The sequence below is a fragment of the Dendrobates tinctorius genome, unplaced genomic scaffold (assembly GCF_039654945.1).
Source record: "Dendrobates tinctorius isolate UK_male_01 unplaced genomic scaffold, ASM3965494v1 ptg000126l, whole genome shotgun sequence".
Lineage (NCBI taxonomy): Eukaryota > Metazoa > Chordata > Amphibia > Anura > Dendrobatidae > Dendrobates > Dendrobates tinctorius.
Window position 1 is genome coordinate 27,910,356 of NW_027361794.1, and position 24,794 is coordinate 27,935,149.

Here is a 24,794-nt window from a genome sequence, read left to right on the forward strand (position 1 = left end):
TGGTGGGTCAGAGACATGTGTGAGGTACAACAGGCAAAGTGAACTGCCTAAGAACCAACATCCAGCAGAGAGCAGCTGGTGGAGCTGCCTAATATAGTACCTGCCGGCACGGGATAGGCTGGGGAACCTAATCTGTGAAGGACACAGCAGGGTTAAATTCCTGTAGAGACTGGCCAATCCCCCAAGGCTAAATGGAGGCAACATGCTGAGAAGCTGCAGTCACCATAGTGAGTAGGGAGGCGCTGTGAGGCACCACCATAACACCTGGTTAGGAGCCCACTCAGATGTCCCTGAGCTGAACCCTGCGCTGCACCTCGGAACAAATGTAATATTATCTTCACAGCCAAGTGGTAAAGAAATCAGTGACACCTGTAAGATAAAAATGCCCATTACTCACTTAGATGACTTCCCTGAGGGGTACAGTGTCTGAAATGGGGTCACTTTAGGGGGTCGTATGTTGTCCACAAACATCGGGGGCTTTACATTTGGCCCCACAAGAGAGAACTGCCAAATTAGTGCTCCAAAAGCAAAACAGTGACTCTCCCCATTGGAACCCGGCCGTGTGCAATCATTCCTGGCCTCAGGTTTATGGAGAAATTTCTGTGTAACCTGTGGCTCCATTTTGACTCTAGGAGGGAGAGAAAAAAGCACCACTGCATGATAGCGCACACTGACGCAGAGGTCCTCTTTATCTCAACCATTACAACGCTTGGATTTGGGACATTTTTCATGTGGACTTCCTCTATTGAGAGTTCTTTGCCTCTTAGTGAAGGATACATTATCCCAGTATTTACCTTATATAATAGAGAACTGTAAGGCCGATGTTAGGATCTTTTGGTCTATGAGTATTTTGTTCTGGCTCTTTTTTATCCTTATACCAAGATGGACTCCGGTTTACCCGAGATTTTCCTGCCGGTATTAGACAGGGGGACCACTTTATGCCAATGATTAGAACCTTGGGTTTGGGTTACTTCCTATTGGGACTATTCAAGAGTTCCCTCCATTCACATGGAATAACATATTGTCCTACTATCTAGCTTACACAATTGAGGATGAGAGTGGTGGATAGTTCCTACTGGCTCACGAGGACTCTGCTTCTGGTTATTCTTGGAACTGTTAGGTGTGCAGATAGGGGGAATCCCTCTTCTAGTTTTCCTAACCTTATCTTGGGTCTATTAGGAGGGATATATCACGATAGTACACACTTTTCAGTATGCAACAGTTTATATATGTTTTTTGTGGGCGATACGTGTGTCTTTCCTCTATTCGGATTTGATGGGGTATTCCCGGCTCACTTTTGGCCACACTGTCCCTCAAATATGGGGTATATGTATATACTCTTTCAATAATAAATCTGTAGCTATGACTGTATTGCTCAGTTATTATCCCCCCCTTATTGTTTCCATTGATGGCCTGGCTGTTCCTTGCATGGCAGCCCTTTCCCAGGGAGTGCTGTGCTATTCCTTGTTATTGGATTGTTGATATTGGATATATATAGGCCTTTTTGATGCACTTTTTCATAGGATTTTACCTTGAGACATTCTAATGCGTATCTTTGCCATAAATCATTGATTTCGGATCTATATATAGGCCTCTTGATGCACTTTTTCACAGGATTGCACCTTGAAATACTCTAGTGTGTATGTTGGCCATAAATTATTGTTATAGACATCATTTCATTTTTCCATCAATTAGATCCTGGATGTATTAGAGAGTTTTCTGTCCTGGATCATTCATTATTAAATGGTCATCATTATTATAATGGTGTGTGTATATATATATATATATATATATATGTTTTTGTATTTATGTGCTGTTGTCCTCCTTGTCTGTGTGTCTATGTATGTCCAGTCCGTTTATGTGTCTTTGTCTCCCGGGAGCTGCGCGCACTTTTTCATACATCAATATGAGCTCACTACTGGTTGGCTTAGCGCATGCGCGATTCTAATGCGGCTCAGGCATCTAGGCCTGCGTTCCACTAGACGCAAGCGCTGTATGAATGTCAGCGTGAGCCTCCTATAGGCCGGCATGGCGCATGCACGGTTGTAATGCGGCCTAAATGTTTGGGCCCTGCGCTCATGACCGGGACGCCGGTTTTTTTCACTCCCGGTTCATTCTAATGAGAGGATGTCCCCAGCACACCGGAACATCTTTATGGACACCTGCAAGGTATTTAAGCCCTATGGATCATCATCTCCATACTTCCCCTGACGAAACCGTACAGGTTACGGCGATACGCGTGGGGTCATGGTCTAGGGCTTGGCATCCATGGATCTGCATTCTATTTGTGGCATATGATCTCTTCTGGTAATATTATTACTTTTTAGCTCCCCCTCCTTGGCTCTTTTACTGGGCTACTTGCATATTCAAGGTCGGACTCTTGCCTCTTGGTGGCCTGGACTCATTGTAGTCCTGGCTAGATTGTATCAGGGGGCCCTATTGAGTTTAATGGTCTTTATGGCAGTTTTGGTCATGATTCTATATTGGTTGACCACACTGTGCTTAGGGTCTTGTAAGTCATCATGAGCCATAGTAGCAGGGAGAGTGTATTATATCACCTTAAATTGGACCTATTTATATATTGTGTATGTCTTTATGCTAACATGTTTTCTGTATTGTAGACATCATGGAAGCCATAGTCTTGTGATTTTACTTATGTTTTAATTTTACATAATTCCGTGTATCAATATAGATTATTTCATTATATTATAATCTATCTCTGGGTCAGTGTGCGCTATCATGCAGTGGTGCTTCTCTCTCTCCCTCCTCTACTTGTTATTTCTACTGCTGCTGTACCTGGCCATATGAATGATTTTGTGATGGTATCAAATAGTTTACTGTGCCCAGAAATCTCCTTGTTTTCCATTTTCACTCTGTGAAATTTAAAAATTTGAGTCTAAAACATTACACCTCGTACACACAGGGCTCCGCTCCGTACACCTCGTACACACACGGCTCCGCTCCGTACACCTCGTACACACACGGCTCCGCTCCGTACACCTCGTACACACAGGGCTCCGCTCCGTACACCTCGTACACACAGGGCTCCGCTCCGTACACCTCGTACACACGCGGCTCGGCTCCGTACACCTCGTACACACGCGGCTCGGCTCCGTACACCTCGTACACACGCGGCTCGGCTCCGTACACCTCGTACACACGCGGCTCGGCTCCGTACACCTCGTACACACGCGGCTCGGCTCCGTACACCTCGTACACACGCGGCTCGGCTCCGTACACCTCGTACACACGCGGCTCGGCTCCGTACACCTCGCACACACGCGGCTCGGCTCCGTACACCTCGCACACACGCGGCTCGGCTCCGTACACCTCGCACACACGCGGCTCGGCTCCGTACACCTCGCACACACGCGGCTCGGCTCCGTACACCTCGCACACACGCGGCTCGGCTCCGTACACCTCGCACACACGCGGCTCGGCTCCGTACACCTCGCACACACGCGGCTCGGCTCCGTACACCTCGCACACACGCGGCTCGGCTCCGTACACCTCGCACACACGCGGCTCGGCTCCGTACACCTCGCACACACGCGGCTCGGCTCCGTACACCTCGCACACACGCGGCTCGGCTCCGTACACCTCGCACACACGCGGCTCGGCTCCGTACACCTCGCACACACGCGGCTCGGCTCCGTACACCTCGCACACACGCGGCTCGGCTCCGTACACCTCGCACACACGCGGCTCGGCTCCGTACACCTCGCACACACGCGGCTCGGCTCCGTACACCTCGCACACACGCGGCTCGGCTCCGTACACCTCGCACACACGCGGCTCCTCTCCGTACACCTCGTACACACGCGGCTCGGCTCAGTACACCTCGTACACACACGGCTCCGCTCCGTACACCTCGTACACACGCGGCTCTGCTACATCCACCCTGTAAACCCCTCCTGACCCCACACAGAAACTTCCCCTCATCCAGCACCATGACAACCAGCACAGCAGAGTCCTGCACACACTGAGGCCCCTGATCATGTGACCCCTGACTCCTCCCCTCCTGTGACCTCACCACAGGTCCTGTGCACAGAGCAGTCATATATGTGGCAGATGCTCCTGGACCTTCTGCTTTCTGGGCCGGTTCCTCCTGTGAGTCCTATTAACCCTTTCGCTCCCTGTCTTCTCCTTTCTGACAGGACAATCTCTGAATTCGGACAGTGTGACAGGAATTTCAGCAATGTGGAAGGAAGAAATGACAATTTTACTGTTTTCCTCACAGAAATGTGACTTTCCCCCCAATGTATCATTGTCCTAAAGGTGACAGGAGCGCTGAGGCCGCACAGTGCGCCGTGTCTCCTGAGTGCCGATACCCCACAGGCTCGGGAGGGAAGGGGCGCCATTGTGGCTGGGATAGACGGCGGACGCCGTGTGACGTGTGAAGAGCGCTGACACCAGAACAGCAGAGACCCCACAAGTGGCCCCATGTTACCCCCTCCACCTCTGGGGGGCTCCTCTAGGGGGCAGGGAGGATTATTAACCCTCAGGGGGCACAGAATTGTGTAACATTGAGCGGAGGAATGAAATGTTCCCACTAAAATGTCGCTCCGTCCCCAAGTCTGTAATTATCACACGGGAGAAGAGGAGAAAACAGAAACCACTTGTTCCACAATTTCCCCTGAGCGCCGATACCCCATAAGGGGCCGGACACTCCTCAGGAGGGAAGGAGCGCCGTCTGACAGGGCAGAGTCTGCTCTTATGGTGTTAGGGGCCATGTCACATTATCAGAGCCCCCAATAAGAGGCGCCATGTTACACCCGCCACCTCTCAATTACTCATCTGTCTCCCAGAATTTTATACCATTGGGCGATGAGGAAAAAATAATTACATTTTACCACAAAAATAAGTTTTCTCCCCAGAGCAGCCATAGAAGCTGTCAGTGCTGAGAGAGACTGGATTGTTGCAGCTGCCTGAAGAAGGAGCCGCTGTGCTCTGCAAGCTGCAAACATACTATTATCTGGTTATAAAGGCGTCACTCCGAGAATACTTATATCATCATTGGGCAGAAAAGTCTTCACATCGATCTTGTAATATAGGAAAGCCTAAGGCCAGAAATAAACCCCATAAATCACTGTACATGGAGACTTTGGGATCAGATCATTTCTGTCCGTTGTGTTTGTGGAAACAAAAAATCTTTTCTAAAAGCCTCAAACTTCTGTGTGTGACTCAGAGCTGAGATCTAACGTGAGAGAAGATTCCAGTGCGGGGAAGACGGGAAACCTTCATATAGACGGCCGGTGGGGATGGAGGCAGTGACCGACTCTGGCCAAATCTGTCTCTAGAGCCGCAGTAGAAGATGAAGATGTCGTCCTCATCATGAAGGAGTTATTTCTCATGTCGTGTGTAATGAATATCTCCTGCAGTATTGCTAATGCCGATTCCAGGGTCGGTAATGAGACGAGAATTAGCGTTATGGAAGATGAGTCTATGAGGAACGTGTTCAGCTGCCGACTCCGAGGAGGAAACTGCTTGTTGTCTGTGGCCTAAATATATAGGTTTTATTAGTAGATGTCAGGGGAGAAAACTAAACCCTGTAAGATAATAAATCTCCTCCTATGTTTCCCTTATTATCTCCAGTAATTGTATTATTACACAGGATTCTTATGATGTTACATCGGATCATCTTCTCATTCAGGTCTCTACAATATGGGATCCTCTCAGTGAAGATCTTCTACAGAAGAGAATTTTCCTGATTTCCCCATCAAGGATGGATATGGACAGAGACAAGATGGCGGAGAGGATATTACACCTCACCCTAGAGATCCTCTTCCGTCTCACTGGAGAGGTGAGAGATTCTGATGACGTCACATTACATCATTCTTATCTGTGGGAATAACAGATGGACAGAACTGGAGAGGACTCTGGAAATGTCTGGAGTGAGATTTATTAATGTGTCTCTCCATAACCAGGATTACACAGTGGTGAAGAAGACCTCTAGTGATCGTTGTCAGGACCCTGTGTCTGAGGGATGGGTAAGACCCCTGAGCCCAATCACGGGGCCTCCACCTCACCCCCTGATCCATGAGGACATCAATGACCAGAAGATCCTAGACCTCATCTACAAGATGATTGAGCTGCTGACTGGAGAGGTGACACTGCTGGGACATTATACAGTAACATTATGAAGGGATCGGGGGATGACGGTATCATTGTATGTGTCAGGTTCCTATAAGGTGTCAGGATGTCGCTGTCTATTTCTCCATGGAGGAGTGGGAGTATTTAGAAGGACACAGAGATCTGTACAAGGACGTCATAATGGAGGTTCCCCAGCCCCTCACATCTCCAGGTAATAGACAGGACTAAATACACACGGCCTATAATTATCTGTATGTAGAGAATGAATTCAGTCCCTGTATGTGTTTCCTCCAGATCTATCCAGTAAGAGGACAACACCAGAGAGATGTCGCCGTCCTCTTCTTCCACAGGACTGTAACCAAGAAGATCCCAGTGTTCCTCAGGATCATCAGGTAGATGGAGAGAAGGTGTCAGGAGATCTCCCCTATGATGTGTAGAGTGCTGTGACGGTCTTGTGCTCAGTCTTGTTTTATGTCACCATCCTGTTAGCTCTTCTCTAATCTTGCTCTCGCTTGTCAATGTTTTTTTTTAAATGTTGTGCCCAGAACTGGACACAGTGTTCCAGAAGAGATCTGACCAAGAAGGAGTAGAGGAGAATAATTATTTGACGTGATGTAGACTCTATACTTCTCTTAATACATCACAGACCTTGTGTTGGCAGCGGATTACTCACAATTCTCCCCAAGCGTGTGACAACAGAACTTGTTTTTTTAGGAACAATATATGATAAGCTTAATAGATCAGGAATAAATCATTTGAGTGTCTCTCTCTGTGCAGCATCTACAGCAGGCTGCTTCTCTCTTACACAGACACAGCAGGAAAACAGGAAATACAGTCACATGCTCTCCCTGTGTGAGCCTCTGTGAGTTTTTTTTTTGAACTTTATAAACAGCATACAAATCTAGCAACTAAACACTCATTGACAGGAATGGAGTTGTTGCACTAAACCTATTCCAACAACTTGTATAATGAGAACGATGGATATGGCAGGATTAAAGCTGATCATTGATGGGACTTCTCCATCAGTCTGTGACTTTTACAATATTTGTTTCAGGGTGAAGATCTGACCCATATTATTACTACAGAGACATATGTGAGAGATGATGAGTCGTGTAAAGAGGAGATTCCCACATATGACTACCCAGGTGAGTAGTAACCACTGAATGCAGAGAAGTCACAGATTCCTCTCAGTCACCGGCTGTGGCTGCTTTATCGGTGGTGTAGTCCGGCCGTATTACCATGATCACCATTTTGCCTCCAGACCACAACATTCTCCTCCACCCAAAACTGTTCAAATGACTTTGGGCATTGAAAGCCCTTTTCTATAGAACTTACGACCTGGAGGATCCACCTACCCCCTGGGATTAGAAGATGTTGACGGTTCCCTGCCCAGATCTGTAAACTATAAAGCCAAATGACAGCGTACGTAGAATGTGCTGACAAGTTATAAAATCACTTGAAGAAAAATATTATGCTGGGTCTGTAAGAGAAAGTGGAGGGTAATGATGCTGTTGGCTTCCTAGATCCCTGAGATCTAATTTCAGGGCTGAAATATCATCTCCCGATATCTTGATACCGAGATCTCCATCTGCGCTTGTGCCGCCCCCCCAGCAGCCATGTTCACAGAGTCCACCACACAGGAGGAAACCATGGACATGCGGGGGGTTCTGGCCTTTCACGAAATGTCGGCAGAGTCCCCCCGCAGCAGCGGACTCCCCGGGCAGCAGCACCAGGCACCCCAGCAGCACCAAACAATCGCAGCGGTGCACTGCACATCGGACCCACCCTCATCCCACCCTGCCGCTTGCAGCATCACCCCACCTTTGCCTCCTCCAGCAGCGACTCTGGGACCCCGCTTCACCACAGCAATAAGATGCATGGATTATAAGAAACACCACCATTTTATTAAAAAAAAAAATTCCTATTTTTCTCCTCAAAATTTGGGGAGCGTCTTATAATCCCAAAAATACGGTAACATGTTTTTTTATTCTAGTTCTTTTTGTACAGGTTCATTTTGTATGGTAGTCTGATGATGGTGGGATCGGCCTGCCTCACTTATCTGAGTCTGCAACTACCTGGTAGCCTTTAAAATAAGGTCTCCATTACCTCTGCCAGATGCCTGAGATCTAAATATAAGACACATCAGCTCTGCACTATTATAAAAAGTTCTCTATGAATATTTAATATTTCTTCTTGAAACTCATCTGACAGAAAATATTGGCCCTTACGATAGTTTAGATTGCCAAGAGCCACCGTGCCCCAAACTATAATTACCCAGAGAGTTTTCACCAGGATAATAGGAAACAAATGGACCTTACAAATTATTCTCCAATGTCTCCTGAATCCAATAATCCCCTATATATGGTTGTACACTACTTTCTGGGCACATGGTAGGGTAAGAAAGGAAGGAGCGCCATTTAGCTTTTCGCACACAGATCTTGATGGAATAGTTTACACACACGATGTATTGGGAGCACTGTTAGTGATCACCTGTCATATGAAAAGATGGCCACCACGAGAAGGCTTGGCTCTATCTACTCTATTTTCCAGATCCCAGTGATTGCCTTGCTCATCATCCCTTAACCCCTCTTCATGGATCTGGAATTACACAGAGACCCCTAGGCTTGGGCCATGGTGTTACCTGCTATTCTGTGGGGTGAGATGGCAAGAAGAATAGTCAGGTAGTTGGTCATAACCAGGAGGGCAGAGAAAGTACAAAATCAGAAGACACAAGTGTAGTCAGTAAGCGGGCTGGGATTACACCAGGAAACAAATACACCAGCTGAGCACAGAGGACTGAAGCAGAGGAGAACAAGGCTGTATCTGGCAGATTCCGGGAATATGCTTCAAGCTTTAATAGGGTTTGGTGCTTTCTATTTGGCTTAAGCAGGTAGCAGATTGCTACCAGATTGCTGGACAGCACACAAACCCATACTGCCAGGCTGGATGAAACTACTGGTCTCAGGCACCCTAATCTTAGTGGCTGGACAGAGCCAGCGCCACCCAGAGCTTCTGGTTTCGACGTCTCTTCTATTACCAGCAACGCCTGCACAATAAATAAGGCGCTGCTTGGTGATGGAACCAAACATCGCAGGAGCAGATTCCAGTGGAGAGGGGACACACCATCTGCAGATGCCCTAATATAACACAATTACAGGAAACTAAAGCAGTAGAAATCCCCATAAAGTGACTCCATTATGGAAATTATAACCCTCAGTGAATTATTCTATGGGAGTAGTGACACTTTACGGAAATTAGCTCGCACTGGATGTTGCAACATGAAAATTGCACATTTGCCATTTTATTATCCAACACATAATGCCCAGATTGTGCTCCAGGAAACACACACCGTAAATTAAGTGGGTTCTTCTCACTATAGTAATGCCACATATATGGATGCTAAATATGGTTTGGGCGCACTACAAGGCTCAGAAGAGAGTGGATATTTGACTTTGGGAGAGCGGATATTGCTGGATTGGTTTATGGAAGCCATGTTGCTTTTCAAGAGCTTTTGAGCCACAAATATTGTGGAAACCTTTTGGTTTTCCTCTGACAGATGATGGACCTTAGTGGTGTCTTGTGTTTCCGTGAGATGAGTAGAAGTTTTATTGGTATAATTTTGACCTATATAACATTGTTGGCTTTTTATTCCATGTTTGGGAAGCAGAATGAACAAACCATTGAACACCATGATGCACTGGTTCATGCTATGAGGTTTTCGATTAGACTGTGAACTGTCGTTGTCTTGGAGAATAATTCAATATTTTTAAAAAGCTTGTATTTTTTTATGGACAGCTTAAGTAGAAATGTCCAAAAGTATAAAATTTGAAGATATTTTATTCAAAATTATTAATTGGTTTTATTTTTAGCAGATGACTGCACCAGGAGATCAGAGGGAACGCTGACATCTTCAATTTTTAAATATAATGATCTTGAGATCTCACAGAATCCAATTGAAGTGAATGACATTACTCCAGATATACCATCATCCCTTCACAGCAAAGATCTGTCATCTGATCCTATGAAACAGGTCCCATCTTTTGGCTCATTACCAACTACTAAGGAAAATCAAAGTCATAATATAAGCAGTAAAAAACTAATTGATTCTAAAGGAAAGGAGCCATTTTCATATTCAGAACATGGAAATAGTTTTCTTGAAAAGACTTTTCTTAAACATGAAAAAATTCACATAACAGAGAATAGATTTTCCTGTTCAGATTGTGGGAAATGTTTTACTCAGAATTCAGATCTTGTTACACATGGGAGAATTCACACAGGGGAGAAGCCATATTCATGTTCAGAATGTGGGAAATGTTTTAGCCAGAAATCAGATTTGGTTAGGCACCACAGAACTCACACAGGGGAGAAGCCTTTTTCCTGTTCAAAATGTGGGAAATGTTTTACGCAGAATTCAGATCTTGTTACACATGAGAGAATTCATACAGGAATGAAGCCATATTCATGTTCAGAATGTGGGAAATGTTTTAGGCAGAAATCAGATTTGGTTAGGCACCACAGAACTCACACAGGGGAGAAGCCTTTTTCCTGTTCAGAATGTGGGAAATGTTTTAGCAATAAATCAGATTGTGTTAATCACCAGAGAACTCACACAGGGGAGAAGCCATTTTCCTGTTCAGAATGTGGGAAATGTTTTAGCAATAAATCAGATTGTGTTAATCACCAGAGAACTCACACGGGGGAGAAGCCTTTCTCCTGTTCAGAATGTGGGAAATGTTTTCGCAATAAATCAGATTGTGTTAAGCACCAAAGAACTCACACAGGGGAGAAACGTTTTTCATGTTCAGAATGTGGGAAATGTTTTAACCAGAATTGTCATCTTGTTAATCACAAGAGAACTCACACAGGGGAGAAGCCTTTTCCCTGTTCAGAATGTGGGAAATGTTTTAACCAGAAATCAGATTTGGTTAATCACCATAGAACTCATACAGAGGAGAAGCCTTTTTGCTGTTCAGAATGTGGGAAATGTTTTAACTGGAAATCAGGTTTGGTTTATCACCATAGAACTCACACAGGGGAGAAGCCTTTTTCCTGCTCAGAATGTGGGAAATGTTTTAACTGTAAATCATATTTGTTTAAGCACCAAAGAACTCACACAGGGGAGAAGCCTTTTTCCTGTTCAGAATGTGGGAAATGTTTTGTGAAGAAATCATCTCTTCTTAGTCACCAAAAAACTCACACAGGGGAGAATCCTGTATCATATTCTTAATGTGGGAAATGTTTTCTACCGAAATCAACTCTTAATAAATATCAGGGAAGTCATATGGGGAGAAGCTTTTTTCATGTTCAAAATGTTGGAAATATTTTAACTCAAAATTGTATCTTCTTAAAGGTGTTGACCACTACTAGGACAACCCCTTGTCATTCCTCATGTTTGGCCATGTTACAATAAAAACACTCATTGTACGAGAATGATCAGTACTAAATATATTGGACAGCCATGTCAGACTGAGCTGCCATCTTGGAAAAACTTTCGCTAACTAACTTTGCAGCTAATGAGATGACCTTATGGGAGCTCTAGCCAGAATGGAGACATAAAATGACATCAGAGCCATTAGCAGGTATGGTTGGCATACACAAGGGTTAATAGGGGTAGCTGCAGGGCATTGTGAGAGTAAATAATGGTGTCATATGGTAGTAAGTAGTGTCTGTGATGAGGACAATACAGTAGTCAATATGTGAAGAGTTATGTGAGTAATGACATTAGATAAAAGGGACATGGGGATTTATGGACTGTAATGGAGTTTGGTGAAATACTCCTAAATATTGTCATTTTGTATTATCACTTTCTTTAGTATTCTAGAATATGTCTTCCCTGCATTATGAGGTTATCATGTATACACCTTTTAACACTATATGTAGCTCGTTTGTCTAACCATATATATATATATATATATATATAAAAAGCCCAAACGAGGTCCGCCATATATTCAGAAGTAGAAATCAACAACATGGCCTACAAACGTTACTCCCATAAACAACATTTCAGTATGAAATATATCTGTATTACAGCAAAACACATAAAAAAATGTAAAAAGAAGAGATTATGCATAGAAAAATCATCAGGTATGTATATAAAACGTATCTAAATCTGTCCCAAAATATAGTTTAGAAAAATCCTTTACATATATATAATTGTAAATGGAAAGCCCATATGGAAGAAGTATAACAATTACAGTGCCTCGCGAAAGTATTCGGCCCCCTGGAACTTTTCAACCTTTTCCCACATATCATGCATCAAACATAAAGATACCAAATGTAAATTTTTGGTGAAGAATCAACAAGTGGGACATAGTTGTGAAGTCGACCGAAATTTATTTGGCCCATTTACTTTCAGTGCAGCAAACTCACTTCAGAAGTTCATTGTGCATCTCAGAATGATCCAAAATTGTCCTAAATGACTAATGATGATAAATATAATCCACCTGTGTGTAATCAATTCTCTGCATAAATGCACCAGCTCTGTGATAGTCTCAGGGTTCTGTTTGAAGCACAGAGAGCATCATGAAGACCATGGAACACAACAGGCAGGTCCGTGATACAGTTGTGGAGAAGATTAAAGCTGGATTTGGATACAAAATGATTTCCAAAACTGTAAACATCCCAAGGAGCACTGTGTAAGCGATCATATTGAAATGGAAGGTGTATCATACCACTGCAAATCTACCAAGACCCGGCGGTCCCTCTAAACTTTCATCTCAAACAAAGAGAAGACTGATCTCAGATGCAGCCAAGAGGCCCTTGATCACTCTGGATGAACTGCAGAGATCTACAGCTGAGGTGGGACAGTCTGTTCATAGGACAACAATCAGTCGTACACTGCACAAATCTGGCCTTTATGGAAGAGTGGCAAGAAGAAATCCATTTCTCAAAGATATCCATAAAAAGTGTCATTTAAAGTTTGCAACAAGCCACCTGGGAGACACACCAAACATGTGGAAGAAGGTGCTCTGGTCAGATGAAACCAAAATCGAACTTTTTGGCAACAATGCCAAATGATATGTTTGGCATAAAGGCAACACAGCTCATCACCCTGAACACACCATCCCCACTGTCAAACATGGTGGTGGCAGCATCATGGTTTTGGCCTGCTTTTCTTCAGCAGGGACAGGGAAGCTGGTTAAAATTGATGGGAACATGGATGGAGCCAAATGCAGGACCATTCTTGAAGAAAACCTGTTGGAGTCTCCAAAAGATCTGAGGCTGGGATGGAGATTTGTCTTCCAACAAGACAATGATCCCAAACATAAAGCAAAATCTACAATGGAATGGTTCACAAATAAACATATCCAGGTGTTAGAATGGCCAAGTCACAGTCCAGACCTGAATCTAACCGAAAATCTGTGGAAAAAGGTGAAAACTGCTGTTCACAAACGATCTCTGTTGTGAGTTCATTTTTCCCTTCACCATTGAGGTCTGATGAACTCCCTCCTCTGGTGAAGGAAGGTAGTGAGGCTGATTATCAAACACCTGGGCAGCTAGATTATGACTGGGTGGCTGGAATTGAGGACTGGATATAAGGCTGCCGATGCCCTTCTTCCTGGCTGGTGATTTTCCTGCTGGATTCTTGGAGACCAGTCTGATTCCTGCTTCTCAAAGCTAAGTTTTTCTGCTCTGCTTTGTACTCTTCAGTTTTGTTTTTGTTTTGCCTTGTTTTTTGGGAGTTCTGCCATCCCCGGCTGGGGGTGATCTGAATTCCATTTTTGTCTCTGATCTGTTGATCTTTTGCTCTGTCTTCAGAATATACCTGAGTGCTGATATAGTCTTTTGAAGCCTAGCGACTTCAGGGCCTGTTTTTCCTACGGTTGGCTCATTTTGATAGGGTTTTTGCGGATGTTAGACAGCAGCTTTCCTATCCTGTCCTATGTAGTTAGCTTGGGCCCCATCATTTGCTCAATCTATCTTTCTATCTGTGTTAGTGTTTTCATCTTGCTTCACCGTCATATGTTGGGGGCTGCCTATTGCTTTGGGGTCTGCTCTGGGGCAGTTTAGTTTTTCCCCTTTCTGTCTTTAGGCTATCTAGTTCTCCGGCTGTGATCGAGGGGTCTAGGGCACCGTAGGAACCCCCCACGGCTACTGCTAGTTGTTGTGAATAGGTCCAGGGGTCTGCAATCCGATAGCTGCCAACCTCTCTGGTTTTTCTGGACTTAGCTGGTATTTTGTTTTTTCCTCCTTCGGTGACTCATCATAACAGATCTCCATCCAACCTCACTGAGCTTGAGCTGTTTGCCAAGGAAGAATGGACAAGAATTTCAGTCTCTCAATGTACAAAACTGATAGAGACATACCGTATATACTCGAGTATAAGCCCCATAGATTGTTCCCCCATATACTGCCACCATAAGAAGCTCCATAGATTATTCCCCGATATACTGCCCCCATAAGAAAATCCTTAGATTATTCCCCCATATGCTGACCCCATAAGAAGATCCTTAGATTATTCCCCCATATGCTAACCCCATAAGAAGCTCCTTAGATTATTCCCCCATAGCAGCTATGGACGCAGGACAGGTGAGTATCGCTATACTTACCTGTCCTGATGCTGTCTCTTGAGCCCCCAGCTTCTCCGCGCTCTCTCTTCCTGCGTTCAGCTGTCATGTGATACCGCTCATTAAAACTCATGAATATGCATGTATTCATGAGTTTATTGAGCGGTACCACGTGACCGCTGAAGGCAGGAAGAGAGAGTGCGGAGAAGCTGGGGGCTCAAGAGACAGCGTCAGGACGGGTAAGTATGACCTGACACCCCCTCCCCCTCCGACCCCCCGGTGTATATGACTCGAATATAAGCCGAGAGGGGGACTTTCAGCCCAAAAAAATGGGCTGAAAATCTCGGCTTATATTCGAGTATATATGGTACTCCAAGCGACTTGCGGCTGTAATCGCAGCAAAAGGTGGCGCAACAAAGTATTAAGTTAAAGGGGCCGAATACTATTGCACGCCCCACTTTTCAGTTTTTGTATTTCCACAAAAATTTAAAATAAATAAATTTAATTCACAACAAAATGGGGTTTCTGGGGAAGCATTACAAGCGAAACGTGCATAAAAGAGCGCCTCTAGGTAATGGAATCCTCTCTATAGATCGGTCTTGTTTGTGTCTGCCTCTTTGGTATGTGGACATTGTGGGGTTCGCCACGTTCCCCTGCTTCTGGATTTATGCACTAGCAATGAAGACTCTATGTGAAGCAGTGACCGGGTCACAATACTATTTTGTCCTCACACTCACTCCCTGTGATTGTGTGGATGTGTCTGGCCTAAGAGAGACAATCAGCAAGTGGGTTATAAATTAGGTATAAATATAATATATATGATCAAATATATTGTAGTTCCCCCTTCATTCTCTCCCATAAGAAGATTCTTGCCGGTAGAATCAGCGCGGATGAGCACCTACTGTGCTCTCTCCCCGGCCACAATTCCCCATCTTAATTCCATCCTCCCCCTTTCCCCCTAGTCATCTTTTCCCATCTAGATATATATATCTACCATCCGACTATAGTGATAAACTATCTGCAGATTCAGGGGCGGACACAGACTGTTGTGGGCCCCTGTGCAAGAAATTTTTCGGGCCCCCCCCAACCCTTCATAGGGCAACAAAGTTATTTGTTGTTATCTAATATTGAGGCTATGCAGGGCTGGATATAATGTCTGTATAGAACATATTGTAACCCCCCATAGAATATAATGCAGTCCCCCATATAGTATAATGCAGCCCCTCCATAGAATATATGGCAACCCCCTCATAAGATATAATGCAGCCCCTTATATAGTATAATGTAGCCCCTCCATAGAATACAATGTAGCCCACCTCATATAGTATAATGCAGCCTCCATAGAATGTAATAAATATGATACAGCCCCCCTATAGAATATAATGTAGCCCCATATAGAATATAATACAGCCCACCTCCCCTTAGAACATAATGTAGCCCCCCATATTATATAACACAGCTTCCCCTTATAGAATATAATGTAAAATGTCCCCCATGGTATATAACAGCCGCATGGTATATAGCCCAGCACCACATGGTATATAGCCCAGCCCACCATGGTATATAGCCCACCATGGTATAATACAGCCCAGCATGGTATATAGCCCCCCCAGAATGGTATAATACAGCCCAGCATGGTATAATACAGCCTAGCATGGTATAATACAGCCCATCATGGTATATAGCCCCCCAGCATGGTATAATAAAGCCCAGCATGGTATATAGCCCCCCAGCATGGTATAATACAGCCCAGCATGGTATATAGCCCCCCCAGCATGGTATAATACAGCCCAGCATGGTATATAGCCCCCCCAGCATGGTATAATACAGCCCAGCATGGTATATAGCCCCCCCAGCATGGTATAATACAGCCCAGCATGGTTTATAGCCCCCCCAGCATGGTATATAGCCCCCCAGCATGGTATAATACAGCCCAGCATGGTATATAGCCCCCCCAGCATGGTATATAGCCCCGCCAGTATGGTACAATACAGCCCAGCATGGTATACAGCCCAGCATGGTATATAGCCCCGCCTCCCAGCATGGCATATAGCCCCCCAGCATGGTATAATACAGCCCAGCATGGTATATAGCCCCCCAGCATGGTATAATACAGCCCAGCATGGTATATAGCCCCCCCAGCATGGTATAATACAGCCCAACATGGTATATAGCCCCCCCAGCATGGTATAATACAGCCCAGCATGGTATATAGCCCCCCCAGCATGGTATGATACAGCCCAGCATGGTATATAGCCCCCCAGCATGGTATATAGCCCCCCCAGCATGGTATAATACAGCCCAGCATGAAATATAGCCCCCCAGCAAGGTATAATACAGCCCAGCATGGTATATAGCCCCCAGCATGGTATGATACAGCCCAGTGTGGTGTATATAGCCCCCAGCATGATATATAGCCCCCCCAGCATGGTATATAGCCCCCCCAGCATGGTATGATACAGCCCAGCATGGTATATATCCCCCCAGCATGGTATAATACGGTCCAGCATGGTATATAGCCCCCCAGCATGGTATAATACAGCCCAGCATGGTATGATACAGCCCAGCATGGTATATAGCCCCCCAGCATGGTATATAGCCCCCCAGCATGGTATAATACAGCCCAGCATGAAATATAGCCCCCCAGAATGGTATAATACAGCCCAGCATGGTATATGGCCCCCAGCATGGTATGATACAGCCCAGCGTGGTATATAGCTCCCAGCATGGTATATAGCCCCCCCAGCATGGTATATAGCCCCCCAGCATGGTATAATACAGCCCAGCATGGTATATAGCCCCCCCAGCATGGTATATAGCCCCGCCAGTATGGTACAATACAGCCCAGCATGGTATACAGCCCAGCATGGTATATAGCCCCGCCTCCCAGCATGGCATATAGCCCCCCAGCATGGTATAATACAGCCCAGCATGGTATATAGCCCCCCAGCATGGTATAATACAGCCCAGCATGGTATATAGCCCCCCCAGCATGGTATAATACAGCCCAACATGGTATATAGCCCCCCCAGCATGGTATAATACAGCCCAGCATGGTATATAGCCCCCCCAGCATGGTATGATACAGCCCAGCATGGTATATAGCCCCCCAGCATGGTATATAGCCCCCCCAGCATGGTATAATACAGCCCAGCATGAAATATAGCCCCCCAGCAAGGTATAATACAGCCCAGCATGGTATATAGCCCCCAGCATGGTATGATACAGCCCAGTGTGGTGTATATAGCCCCCAGCATGATATATAGCCCCCCCAGCATGGTATATAGCCCCCCCAGCATGGTATGATACAGCCCAGCATGGTATATATCCCCCCAGCATGGTATAATACGGTCCAGCATGGTATATAGCCCCCCAGCATGGTATAATACAGCCCAGCATGGTATGATACAGCCCAGCATGGTATATAGCCCCCCAGCATGGTATGATACAGCCCAGCATGGTATATAGCCCCCCAGCATGGTATATAGCCCCCCCAGCATGGTATAATACAGCCCAGCATGAAATATAGCCCCCCAGAATGGTATAATACAGCCCAGCATGGTATATGGCCCCCAGCATGGTATGATACAGCCCAGCGTGGTATATAGCTCCCAGCATGGTATATAGCCCCCCCAGCATGGTATGATACAGCCCAGCATCGTATATAGCCCCCCAGCATGGTATAATACAGCCCAGCATGGTATATAGCCCCCCCAGAATAGTATACAGCCCAGCATGGTATATAGCCCCCCCAGCATGGTATAATACAGCCCAGCAGGGTATATAGCCCCCCCAGCATGGTATGATACAGCCCAGCATGGTATATAGCCCACCCAGCATGGTATAATACAGCCCAGCATGGTATATAGCCCCCCAGCATGGTATATAGCCCCCCAGCATGGTATGATACAGCCCAGCATGGTATATAGCCCCCCCAGCATGGTATGATACAGCCCAGCATGGTATATGGCCCCCAGCATGGTATATAGCCCCCCCAGCATGGTATGATACAGCCCAGCATCGTATATAGCCCCCCAGCATGGTATAATACGGTCCAGCATGGTATATAGCCCCCCAGCATGGTATAATACAGCCCAGCATGGTATGTAGCCCCCCCAGCATGGTATAATACAGCCCAGCATGGTATATAGCCCCCCCAGAATATTATACAGCCCAACATGGTATATAGCCCCCCAGCATGGTATAATACAGCCCAGCAGGGTATATAGCCCCCCCAGCATGGTATGATACAGCCCAGCATGGTATATAGCCCACCCAGCATGGTATAATACAGCCCAGCATGGTATATAGCCCCCCAGCATGGTATATAGCCCCCCAGCATGGTATGATACAGCCCAGCATGGTATATAGCCCCCCAGCATGGTATATAGCCCCCCCAGCATGGTATGATACAGCCCAGCATGGTATATAGCCCCACCCAGCATGGTATAATACAGCCCAGAATGGTATATAGCCCCCCCAGCATGGTATGATACAGCCCAGCATGGTATATAGCCCCCCCAGCATGGTATAATACAGCCCAGAATGGTATATAGCCCCCCCAGCATGGTATGATACAGCCCAGCATTGTATATAGCCCCCCAGCATGGTATAATACAGCCCAGCATGGTATATAGCGCCCCAGCATGGTATAATACAGCCCAGCATGGTATACAGCCCCCCCAGCATGGTATAATACAGCCCAGCATGGTATATAGCCCCCCAGTATGGTATATAGCCCCCCCAGCATGGTATGACACAGCCCAGCATGGTATATAGCCCCCCCAGCATAGTATGATACAGCCCAGCATGGTATATAGCCCCCCAGCATGGTATATAGTCCCCCCAGCATGGTATATAGCCCCCCAGCATGGTATATAGCCCCCCAACATGGTCTATAGTCCCCCCAGCATGGTATATAGCTCCCCCCAGCATGGTATATAGCTCCCCCAGCATGGTATATAGCCCCCCCAGCATAGTATGATACAGCCCAGCATGGTATATAGCCCCCCCAGCATGGTATAATACAGCCCAGCATGGTATATAGCCCCCCCAGCATGGTATATAGCCCCCCCAGCATGGTCTATAGTCCCCCCAGCATGGTATATAGCCCCCAGCATGGTATATAGCCCCCAAGCATGGTATATAGCCCCCCCATCATGGCCCCACAGTCCAGTATTCACACTGATTTAAAGAAAAAAAAAAAAACCCACGCCTCACCTTCTCCTCGTGCCTGTGTTGCTCCCGGCTCCTGTCTCCTCTCCTGCTCTGCCTGGTACACAGTGAGAGCGCGATGACATCATCGCGCACCCGCTGTGTCAGAGGCAGAGCGGGGAATGATGGGAGAGGGAGCGTCAGCTGGTGCTCTCTCCTCCAGGCTCCATCATTGCCTTCTTCAATTTTGGGGGGGGGGGGTGAAGTCGGTGCTGGGGGCAGGTGGGCCCCCCTGCCTCACGGGGGCCCCTTTGCCTCCCGCAGCGCTGCTCTCCTCATTGCACTACACATGGCTAATTTGAATTTTGACATAATTAGCCATGCGGTGCTGGAGGCTGGAGGGGCCCCCTCTCCCCCGGGGCCCCGTGCAATGCTCGGTCTGCACGGGTGGTAGGTCCGCCCCTGTGCAGATTAATGATATACTATATTGGTCTGTGTTCCTGGAGGATAGCTTCTGCTCCACTAGATACCATTGATAAGATACATGGTGCTTCACGTCCAGCATTTATTGTGAATAGCATATATAATTATGGGCAGTTGTTCTGTGTGTCACAGCAGCGGTGACCTGGTCCGTGGCCCTGGGCGCCCAATATCAATGGGGGTGATGTTAATGGTGTAATAGTTTATTTGGATAGTTCGTGACGCCACCCGTGGTGTTTGGCAAGTGAGACGTTGAGCCAACGCTGCATGCAGATCCACTGGGACTGATGGTGTGATGCAGCAAAGATCGTGTAGCTCCTCACAGGTGGAGCTGTAGTCCCAGGGCAGTGTAGGTGCAATGGATGAGGAGAGGCGCAGAATGGTATAGATGCTGGTACCCAGGTGTAGCGGTGCTGGAATAACTGGAGGACACCAGAGTATGTGGTTCCAAAGCTTTACTCACTGTTTGCAGTTCACACAAATGCCTGCCTCCGCACTGTGTTCTTCAGGTCAGGGCCCCAGCCAACCTCCAGGCAGGATAGGATTCTCCCCTCCACACTCCACCAATATGTACCTTACTGAACGACTCCTCCAATGCGCCTTTAGGTGCGAAGCACTCCAGTACTTAGTTACCCTGGAATGCCTCTCTCTAGGTGTTCCTAGTCTCTACTTGTATGACAGACAGCTGTAGCCTGCTTCAGGGACTCCTCTCTGTGTCCCGGCTCACTATCCAGTTGCTGTTGTGTCCCAAGTCTATGATGGGAGTAAGGAGTTAGTGGCTCACTACTCCTCCGGTGTCTGTTGCCGGACATAAAGATCCAATCAACCTCGGGGATCGGGCCCCGGCCTTTGCGCGCTAGACTGGAAGGGTTCTCTTTCTTTCTCAACCTGCTTCCCACCGTCCTTCTATTCTCCTTCGTTCCGATCTGTTCTATCTCTCTTATGGAATCTGTAGTCTCCAGTCTACGTCTCCTTCCTTCTGTTCCTTTCCCGTGCCAGCTGGCACAGGTCACTGAGGCAGCTGCAGCACTCCTTCCTCCATCCCTCTTCCAGGGATCCTCACTCCTGTCTGAGTGACTTCCTTTCTCCCTCACCCTCTGTCAGACTGCCCTGAAATCCTACACCTTCCCTTTCTTTTATATCTAACTCCACCTGCCTCCCCAGCACCTCCCGTGTTACGAAGCCAGGGACCACAAAAGGCATAAAGCATGGATGGGTCCCTGCTGAACTATCCTGTGTGTGGGGTGCAGGTGTTGGAATGTGAAAGGGAGTTCCCACCCTACCTGGATGGTGGAGCACCACACCTTAGGAGAAGGTGCAGTACCTCTGTGGCGACTGAAGCCATAGGGGCGCCACATACCCCCCGTTAAACACAGCGCGTCCGCGGGCTGCAAGACAACAAAAGTACAATACAGAAACACAAAAATTTTAAATGCTGTTTAACAATACTTATCTAATCTTCCTAATGTAGGAGGCACATTTCTTAAACGTTACAAACAGGCTAACTTCCTATCTTAGTATCAAAAATTTCTTTAAGTGCAATTCCTAGTTCAAAGTGCAATTATTCTTTCTCTTTCTACTGGACGCAAGACACTGACCATCTGTGCTTGGCCTGTCACCTGTCACGTTCAATTCTTCATTCTTTATTCAATTCTCACATTCTATCTCAAAACTTTTCTAATTTTCTGTGTCAAACATGCTATAAAAGACATTTACTTTTCATAAGACACAGCATCGTAAAACATTCAAAGATTCTTGCAAAGTGCTGAACACTGCTCCCAGCCGGGATTTCTTGCAGTGTCCCTTGAGGTAGACATCATTCTTCGAAAAGTGTCCATTCAAAAACATCATCTTTGCAAAGTGTCTTTGTGTAACCATTATCTTCACAAAAGGGTCCTATATGTAAAACCAAGAAAGGGCACCTAAAGAGGTGCAACTATTTACAATAAAAGTTTTTGGATCACTCCAAGTTCATGATCGCTAGTTCAAATTGTGAAAACGCTGCCATTGCAAAAACTAGGCAACAAAAGTGCTACCAGCAAAACAAAGCATGATAGCAAAAAAAGCAGAAAAAGGCACAACTGATGCAAACAAACCCTCCTGGGTAACGAGATTTAAATATTTAGCGGCTACCAGATTCAAGGTAGTCATTGGCAATCCGTAAGTACTCCTCTTCCCACGGTGTCAGACCAGAGATCTTCTTAGGCTGCTGGGTTTGAGTCGACTTTGGCGTAGCTGAAATCCTGGTAGCAGGTACCTGGGTATCTTGGGTGTTGACCGTAGGTGGAGGAGCGTTGACTAGTTTCGATGGCAGGTACCTCTCAATGAACTCTGTAGGGATACGTCGTACATTCAGGGCGTACCATCCCCGTAGTCCTTCATGCCGGGTGAAGGTCACATACTCCCCATGCTGCAGGTCTCTATCAGGATGCCCCCTCCTCAGATGGGACTCCACGTCCCGCCGGTTGAAGAACAGGTCGCTGATTCTTTTGGGGTCTGCAATAAATCCGAACCCCTCTCTTGGTTTACATTCAGCACCTGCCCCCATCCAGCTGCATCCTGGGGACCATGATGCCCAGCACGGGCCCTCTCCTTCCGGGCCAGATCCGGGCCCAGCACAGCCTGCTTTCTCTGCTCCCTCTCCCGATATTCCGCTGCCAGCTGTCGAATGGTGTCCCGACATCCTGCCCAACTCTCTTCTTTCTCCCGCTCTTCCCGGGACCTGCTCTCACCCATGGCACCAGCATCCCGGTCCCAGACCAGATCCAGGACGACCGGGCCAGCCGCTGCAACTGCGGTACACCCCAGGGCCTTCCCAGGTGGAGAAACATCCGACATACCTGGGGCCTCCTGGCGGTGCGGCCTCTGCTCCGGTGCAGGCGGTGATGGAGCAGATGGTGGCTCCGGATACGCAGGGGTCTCTGCGGGGACCTGCGCAGCCGCGACAGGGCCGGGCGGGAGCTCCGCTTCCACTCCCGGGTCCTCCGGTAACTCCTTCGGGCAGGCGGCACCTAGCCTTAAAGTCAGGGTGGAAGTATAGATCAGCGCTGCCCGGGGACAGTCCGGTGTGGTAGCGGCAGGTACCGTTGGAGGGGGTACCGCTGGTGTAGGCCCCGCCGGGGCGCGCTGCCTTCTCAGCTTCTCCAAAGCTTCCTTTCTCAGCTGCAGACTGGCTGTCAATTCAGCTATTTCAGCTTCTAGTTGCTGGCGGTTCATTCCGGAGTTCGGGTTGGAGCCGTCAGCCATGGCGCCAGGGAGATTCGTTTCCCCTCGCTCCTCAGGCCTCCTTCCCTCACTCTCCAAAATGGCGTTCTCGCGTTCTCCTTCTTGCTCTGCCCTTCTGCTCGCCACTGGCTTCCTCTGCCCCTCCTTCCGGGGCGGAGTCTTCTTCCAGCGCCTCCATACCAAGCCAGTATACGAACCCCTCGGGGGTTGGTCCATGCATCTGTCACATAGTAATTCAGGCAGGGAAGGCCCAATACTTTTCGCGGTCTTTTCTTAGGACCTCCCATCTCTTCACGCCCTTCTTCTCCGCGCCAGCGGCCATTTTTTAGATTCATGTCACAGTCTATTAAATTTGGTCTTTTGCACATTTTCAAAAGTTGTAAATCCAAGGCACAAAGAACCCGATGGCATCGGGTCTAGTCATCCTGTTCGTGATGCCAATATTGGGTTGCCCCTCACACCCAGGGCAGTGGGGTACTCGGTACCGGGCCGGTGTCAGGGGGAATATGTGTCACAGCAGCAGTGACCTGGTCCGTGGCCATGGGCGCCCAATATCAATGGCAGTGATGTTAATGGTGTAATAGTTTATTTGGATAGTTCGTGATGCCACCCGTGGTGTTTGGCAAGTGAGATGTTTAGCCAACACTGCATGCAGATCCACTGGCACTGATAGTGTGGTGCAGCAAAGATGGTGTAGTTCCCCACAGGTGGAGCTGTAGTCCCAGGGCAGTGTAGGTGCAATAGATGAGGAGAGGCGCAGAATGGTATAGATGCTGGTACCAAGGTGTAGCGGTGCTGGAATAACTGGAGGACACCAGAGTATGCGGTTCCAAAGCTTTACTCACTGTTTGCAGCTCACACAAATGCCTGCCTCCGCACTGTGTTCTTCAGGTCAGGGCCCCAGCCAACCTCCAGGCAGGATAGGATTCTCCCCTCCACACTCCGCCAATATGTACCTTACTGAACGACTCCTCCAATGCGCCTTTAGGTGCGAAGCACTCCAGTACTTAGTTACCCTGGAATGCCTCTCTCTAGGTGTTCCTAGTCTCTACTTGTATGACAGACAGCTGTAGCCTGCTTCAGGGACTCCTCTCTGCGTCCCGGCTCACTATCCAGTTGCTGTTGTGTCCCAAGTCTATGATGGGAGTAAGGCGTTAGTGGCTCACTACTCCTCCGGTGTCTGTTGCTGGACATAAAGATCCAATCAACCTCGGGGACCGGGCCCTGGCCTTTGTGCTCTGGACTGGAAGGGTTCTCTCTCTCTCTTTCTCAACCTGCTTCCCACCGTCCTTCTATTCTCCTTCGTTCCGATCCGTTCTGTCTCTCTTATGGAAT

General features: G+C 47.3%; 1 protein-coding gene across 1 annotated transcript; it reads left to right on the forward strand.

The window, feature by feature from the left end:
• Positions 1-250: 250 nt before the first annotated feature.
• LOC141047118 (uncharacterized) lies at positions 251-11,523 on the forward strand. Its single transcript, XM_073542075.1, has 7 exons — positions 251-325; positions 5,654-5,803; positions 5,928-6,107; positions 6,181-6,304; positions 6,388-6,485; positions 7,148-7,238; positions 9,963-11,523. Exons 2-7 carry the CDS (start codon positions 5,726-5,728, stop codon positions 11,318-11,320), a joined length of 1,929 nt encoding a protein of 642 aa, XP_073398176.1. The 5' UTR covers positions 251-325; positions 5,654-5,725; the 3' UTR covers positions 11,321-11,523.
• Positions 11,524-24,794: the final 13,271 nt, after the last annotated feature.

Bases quoted from the DNA above. Each gene is read 5' to 3' on its own strand.
- LOC141047118 (XM_073542075.1), top strand. From the start codon at position 5,726: ATGGATATGGACAGAGACAAGATGGCGGAGAGGATATTACACCTCACC. The intron at 5,804-5,927 runs GTGAGAGATTCT...CTCCATAACCAG, and splicing joins TCTTCCGTCTCACTGGAGAG to GATTACACAGTGGTGAAGAA. The intron at 6,108-6,180 runs GTGACACTGCTG...TGTATGTGTCAG, and splicing joins TTGAGCTGCTGACTGGAGAG to GTTCCTATAAGGTGTCAGGA.